Source organism: Hippoglossus hippoglossus, chromosome 10 (assembly GCF_009819705.1).
Source record: "Hippoglossus hippoglossus isolate fHipHip1 chromosome 10, fHipHip1.pri, whole genome shotgun sequence".
Lineage (NCBI taxonomy): Eukaryota > Metazoa > Chordata > Actinopteri > Pleuronectiformes > Pleuronectidae > Hippoglossus > Hippoglossus hippoglossus.
The window spans coordinates 22100219-22107002 of record NC_047160.1 but is presented as its reverse complement, the minus strand read 5'-3'; the positions used below and the strand labels follow the sequence as shown (position 1 = coordinate 22107002).

The 6784-nt window shown below is 39.9% G+C and overlaps 1 protein-coding gene across 2 annotated transcripts; it reads left to right on the top strand.

Moving 5' to 3' along the window:
• The first annotated feature begins 913 nt into the window (after positions 1–913).
• LOC117769593 (eukaryotic translation initiation factor 4E-1A-like) lies at positions 914–6240 on the top strand. Of its 2 annotated transcripts, none has more exons than XM_034598592.1 (7): positions 914–1013; positions 2149–2252; positions 2678–2773; positions 2978–3041; positions 3623–3736; positions 4128–4267; positions 4971–6240. In XM_034598592.1, the coding sequence occupies exons 1-7, from the start codon at positions 996–998 to the stop codon at positions 5083–5085; spliced, it is 651 nt and encodes a 216-aa protein (XP_034454483.1). In that variant the 5' UTR covers positions 914–995; the 3' UTR covers positions 5086–6240. The 2 variants fall into 2 exon arrangements, with proteins under 2 accessions (XP_034454483.1, XP_034454482.1); XM_034598591.1 differs by lacking the exon at positions 914–1013 and adding an exon at positions 1053–1383.
• The last annotated feature ends 544 nt before the right edge of the window (positions 6241–6784 follow it).

Below are 6784 nucleotides of genomic sequence, written 5' to 3'. Positions count from 1 at the left end.
ATATCGTCACCCTCTTAAACTAATGGCCCAAGTCATTTTTTCAGAAAACACCAAAAAATTAACCAAATATTGAATACATGATATTTATTAATAATTTCACTCAATAAGGTTATGACAATAGATGACTATTGACATACTAATAACAATGTCTGTCAATTATGTAACATGAGAGGAATAAATGACGTAGGCAAATTTTTGAACATGCCTTTGTGACTTAAGCAATTTTAAACCTTCAACTCTGTCAACAATAAAGCATAACTGACAAACTAACTAAACATAATGCTGAGGAGGCATGTGCATCTCCTCACTTCTCCCTCCAGCTCTTCTTTGCTGGCTTCTTGACTGATGCCTATTAATGTGGCAAATTGTCAAAGAAGTGATGACACTCAACGGGCACGACGTGTTTCATTGACTGGAGGTCCTGGAACTTTCTCTCCTTGATTTTCGTTCCTCTTGATGCAGCCGCCATCTTGAAAAGCTTGTAGAATTGCCTAAGTCACATTGTCTTTTGACTTAGGTAAAATAAAACGGCCTAAGTCACACTCTTGATATTAGGCCATTATTCTACAGGGGTAGAATCGCATGATCTGTTCCACTGAGGATGTAGGCGATTTTACCAGAGGTGGCTGGCCAGCATCATGAGGAGATGATTTTGTCAAAAAATGACTTAGGCCATTATTTTAGGAAGGTGACGATATATATTACTCTTTTAACAACCCTCAAAGACAAAAAACTGAAATGCAAATAACTGAAATTATAAAAAATACACATCATATATCTACATACTAAAATATAAAAGTCACACTATAACCCCACGTTAAAACGATGTAAGTATTGTTTTTACTGCAGTTTGAATTTGATTTTTATTTCTGACACTTTATTATAGAGCAGTGCCTCTCATCCCGGACGCTTGTGCGCATGCGCCGCGAGCAGAACCAGATGGTCCAATCAGCTATTTTAACACACGACACGAATCTAAGCGTGATTTCTAGAAGATGGCGACCGCTCTGGTGGTGAGTCCCAGCCGGGGTTTAATCTCTAATTCACCGGCCACACAGACACTCCATCCAGGGGTTTAATCCACCGGGGGGAGGACACGTTGAACCGGGAAAACCAAACTTCCTCCGACCGGCGCGAACCAAACATCAGTGAAGTAGCATTTCAGGTTAGCGGCGGTTTGGTCTGATGTGTGCCCCCCCCCCCCCCAACACCAGGGGCTCCGCGGCTCACACCCACCGCCGGGAAGGTGTCGTCAAAGCCGGGGGAACAGGGCTGGTTCTCCCCGCAGTGTTCACCGAGGAGGGGAGGGGGGACGCTCTGAGTCGGTACCCCGAGATGAGCTCTGCTGCTCGGGTCAATGAGAGGAGTCACGCCGCTGTAACGGTTCTAACGGTTTCCGGGGTCATGTGTTCTGAGTCCAGAAAAGTGATAAAGCAGTGTTTTCTGTTTTTATATCCATTTATCAAACTCATAACCTGTGCTCACACTTCACTTCATCTCCCTGGTGATAGTACATCTGTGAATTTGTGAAATTCTAACCTCAAAATAATAATAACAATATTCTTGGCTGAAGAAGTGTTTGCAGTAGTTTAGAGAATAATCAGGCAGATATTTCCTCAATAAACTTTATTAATTAAGAAATTAGCAAGACAACATGAAGCACACAAACTAACTTAAACTGTGTCTCTCCTCTTTTGAGATTTGAGAATGTGTAAAAGAAACTTTGAATGTGTGCGATTTGTATACGTGTAGAAGAAGCTGCAAATACATTCACTCTACAATCTGAATGTAAATCCCCTTTTACCATGAGTGAAAACTTTAGTGTTGATCTTCAAGAGGTGCGAGAACAACTCTGCTGCTCTCCAGCTGTTTCTGTGATCTGTGAATGTGTGTCAGCTTTAAAGAACTGTTAACTTCTCTGCAACTACTTTTTCTCTCAAAAAGGAAATATCTCTCGTCAGTCTACAATCCATCTTTTGCACATTTCACAAAGTATCTGAGCTATGATCATAAAAATGTTATAAGTTTAAATGTACGACAATCAAACTAAAGAACAGTTATTTGAAGGTAGCTGTTGTCACAGACAGTACGTGAGAAACATGAGAACCTGAGAAAGTCTTTCTTTTAAAACTTTTTTCTTTCCTCTAGTTGTCAACTTCAGTTCCTTCAAATCCTGAAAAGGAAAAATGTGAAGCAGCCATTCAGAAGGTTTTGAAAGCTGAATCGTACATGAAGCACCCTCTGCAAAACCGGTAAGGCAGCAGCTCGATTCCCAAGTCTGTTCCTTTTTGTTTTCCACCGGTAAAGAAATTAAAATAGCATTTGCAGAAAATTTGTGTATCATTACAGTTAAGATCAGTTGCCATCAGTTGATGGTAAGTTAATCTCTTACCAGATACCATCACACTTTGTGAGCCTGTCAACAGATAATTTAAAAAGAGCTGGTTTTCATTTTAAGAAGCACAGTGCTTCCAGTTTGTGCATATTGGCCATGTGGTGAAGCTATAATCAGTCAAGACACTTGAAAGTGGCTTGGATTTGAGCAAGTATCTCTCATCTCTCCATGAAGTGGAGGAGATTAGCAGGAAATGTGTTCTCGTCTTCCAGTGCAACAAGTGTTGTTAATGAGCAGCAGTCGTGCAGCTGCAGTGTGAAGTAACTCGTCTTTGATTGGCAGGTGGGCTCTTTGGTTTTTCAAGAACGACAAAAGCAAAACATGGCAAGCCAACCTTCGTCTGATCTCTAAGTTTGACACGGTGGAAGACTTCTGGGCGTAAGTATATCATATCTCACATGAATGCAAGAAGAGCTTCATGACTGCACCAAGTCTATTTATGATCGGTTTTCTTTAATCATTTGGGAAGGGAACGTTTACAAAGCCAGTTTCTACAAGGTGTATTGCACCATGTTTTTAGTCGGGCTGCTAACAGCTTTTCTGTGTGTTGTTAAACATGAAGTCTCTTTTTTTCCTTCTCAGACTATACAATCACATTCAGCTCTCAAGTAACTTGATGTCTGGCTGTGACTATTCTCTTTTCAAGGTAAGATCATTTTATCACAGTCGTCATCTTACAAGTTAACCACTCCACAAATGTGTCTGGTCTTAACTTTCACTGATGAAATAGAAAATAGTGTAAACACTGGTGAACTGGATAATCAGCGTGTTGTACATTTGTCTTCTTTGTGGTGCTGTCATTGTGTTTCTTTTTTAATACCTCACTAAACAAGTTTGGTGTGTACACTTCCTGACTGTGTGACACATCCATTTTCTGTCTGGAGTAAAACCACACAAATGCTCGACTGCCTCAAAATTGAAAATATGTTCAAATCTGACAGAAGCATATTGAGGTGTTAGTTCACATTAAGTAAATCTGCTGCAAACCCCATTGTTGCATATTCTGTCAGTAATGTATAGTTGACTATTACCTCCTTATATTTGGGCTTTTGAGTAACAACAGTGAAACGTAAAAACGTTATATTCAGGTCAATGTCATCTGTGGTGATGCTACATGTGCTATTTGCTCCTATTCTGGTCTAAAGGACAACTGATATTTATATTTGTCATCCCAGATACATTATCATACTTGTTGTGTTGTTAACTTTAAGTTGTATTTGGACACAGGATGGAATTGAGCCCATGTGGGAGGACGACAGGAACCGACGAGGCGGCCGCTGGCTGATAACTCTGTCCAAACAGCAGCGCAGAGCGGACCTGGACCGGTTCTGGATGGAGACGGTGTGTTCAGTCTTATGAGTGTTGGAGACATTAACCATAACTATTATTGGTGTAATCTGTGAGCTTCTTTTTTTTTTTTTTTCGGCAAAGACTCATCCCAACAGGAAAATAATAAAATGAATGATGGCTCTCTTCCATTTGGCTGCTCTGCTTCCAGGGTCCTGGTATTGTGCTTGTTGGCTCACTGTCCCACTGTGATGGCTTACCGGGATATTTCAAATGAATGGGAGCCATTGTTAAATGTTTTTGGTAACACCTGTGCATCTCCTGCGGTGCCAAGTCAAAATGTCTGTTCTGAAAAGATCCAAGTTTTTTAACTGCCTCTGAAAAGTGAAAAACGTCTCCACAATAATGAGACATTCTGAAATGACGTCTGTTTTTTCTCCTGCAGCTTCTGTGTCTGGTGGGCGAAGCTTTTAATGACTTCAGCGACGAGGTGTGCGGAGCCGTCATCAACGTCCGAGCCAAAGGAGACAAAATAGCAGTATGGACCACGGACTACGAAAACAAAGAGGCCATTACACACATAGGGTGAGCAGAGGAGGACACAGTTACTGATTGGAAATCTAACAGGTCTCAAACTAAACCAACAACTAGAATGTCAAAACCTCTGCAACAGCCCAACAGCCTTAAATTCTGCACCACATTTGTTGTGTTCATTGGACAAAGTTCTGAAGCTATTGAAGATGCTTCCTGAATCCACATTATGTCAGCTACATATCGGTGATAGTTGCAGGTGTCTAATAATAACTTTATTTGTACAACACTTCTCTAAACAAGGTTGCAAGTGATTCACAAAAACAACTCCATGGCAAAAAGATGACAAGTTTTTCAGAATAACCAGTTGAACAGAGAATTTAATAATCATACAAAAGCAAAAATAATAGTTGGTTTTACCAGTATAAATTGCACATACTTTAGCGTTTTGTTCTTGCAAAGATATTGTATTAAGTAGCTTGACCCCAATGGTTTCTCCAGCAGCACAGTAACAGCTGCAGAACCCCTGAGTCTGAGCTTTTCACACCTGTGTAAAATGCCTCTGGGGCAAAATGCATTGAAATCAGAAGAAATCCTGTGTAAACCAGTTTGCTGCAGCTTGATGCTGTTACAGAGATGATCTTAACAAAGGTTATGTTGATTACAGATCAGTGTGTAACCTACATGTGTTACGTATTCCTGTTTAAATATTTCTGGAACCTAATATGTGGTTCATCTTCTGTTTTCTTTTTTCTAGGCGAGTGTATAAAGAGAGATTAGGCGTTCCGTCAAAAGTCATCATTGGATACCAGTCGCACGCCGACACGGCTACAAAGAGCAGCTCCTCTACCAAGAACAAGTTTGTTGCCTGAAGACCATAACAACAACCATCGTTTCTTTTTTTCCTGTTGCCAGCGAAGATTTTTCAGTAGTTTGTCCATGAACAAGTTTATCCACAAACAAATATCTGAAATGGAGATGACACTTCTTCTCCTCTGTTTGCCACTTTACCAAATCTTTTGTTTACGGTGCGAGTACGTGCAGTGAAGATGTAGCACTATAGTTTGAGGCCTTTCTGATTTTTGTGGTGGTGTTGGGCTGAAGATGAGAATGTTTAGATGCCCAGTTTTCATTTTGAAATGGAAGTGCACATGTTTGGTGAATTTTGATTTAGTGAATATAAATTATTTTTGTAAAATTACTTAACATTAAAGGCAAAAAAAAAAGGGGGGAAACATTTACTTTGATTTAAACTGCAGCTGTTTGTCAGTGCTGTTCATAACACTGGGTTCATTTACAGTGTAAATGTTTAGATTTATTGTACAGTTTGTTGCACATTTTTTAACAATACACCCTCTGAATTTAACTGAAAGTATTGATGGAAAACTATTTTTTAATTCTTTTTTTTTCTCATAGAAATGCAAGAAGAATGTTTTATCTTCTTCAGTTTGACATTTAAAAGTCACTTCAGTGTCGAAAACAAGAGATCTGAGTCTTTAGTTTCGTGTCACGTGGCTTGTAGAAAATGTGGCTTGTTAAATTTGAGATGTTCAGTGTTTTTGAAAAGTGGAAAATGAGTGTCTTAAGCATTTTGAATTTTGAGTTCCCTGCCACTCGAGTAAATTAGAAAATTCAGACTAAAATGGACCAGGAAGACGAGGTAATCCTGTGGTTACATATCTCTATTTATTAGCCTGGAAGATGTCGTAACAGTCTGTAATGAGAAGGGTATTTTCCAAATGTCCATATGTCCAATTATGTTTCGTGGAGCACACAAACCATTTGGATGTGTAGAGTGTTTACTTCAGTTTGAAAGTTGACTTCTTTGAAAGAGTTTTTCATGATCTTCTGCTTTGAAGTGTACATAACATGATTATTTCAGTGCCAGATTTAGTTTTGTATGGGACACGAGCAGAAATAAGTTTTTGGAGGGATTGAACTGTGCCTTGAACGCGACACCCTGAGCAGTAAATGTACAAAGGTTGTGATGTAAATAAAAAAGTGCAGTGAATTGTGTTCTTTCAAAACGCGCTGTTTTAATTCATTATGGACTGAACACAATGAAAAGAGGGCTGAAGAATTCATGGCCTTCAAACAGACAGCATAATCAGAGCACTTTATTAGGAACACCTGTAAACCTGCAAATTCATACTATTACCATTATAGATTGAGGTGAAGAGCTTCAGTTAATCTCATCAAACATCAGAATGGGGAGTAATTTGGTCTCAGTGACAATCATAAGCAGGTTTCAGTTCATGCAGATCCATTAATTTTACCCACTACAGTGTTTGGACGTCTCAGAATAGTGTGAAAAACCAATATCCTGCGAGCAGCAGCTCAGTGGACAGACGTGACATGTTCATGAGAGAGGTCAGAGGAGAACGGCTGCATCAGTGGGAGATGACAGAAAGGCCACAACTACTCATTATGACTGGTGAGAGCAGAAAAGCATTTCAACCCTGAGGTGAACGGACACTGCAGCAGAAGAAGATGTTGGGTTCCACTCCTGTCGACCAGGATCAGAGGCGTGAGGCCGCAGGAGAACTGGACTGTTAGATACTGATGTTTGGA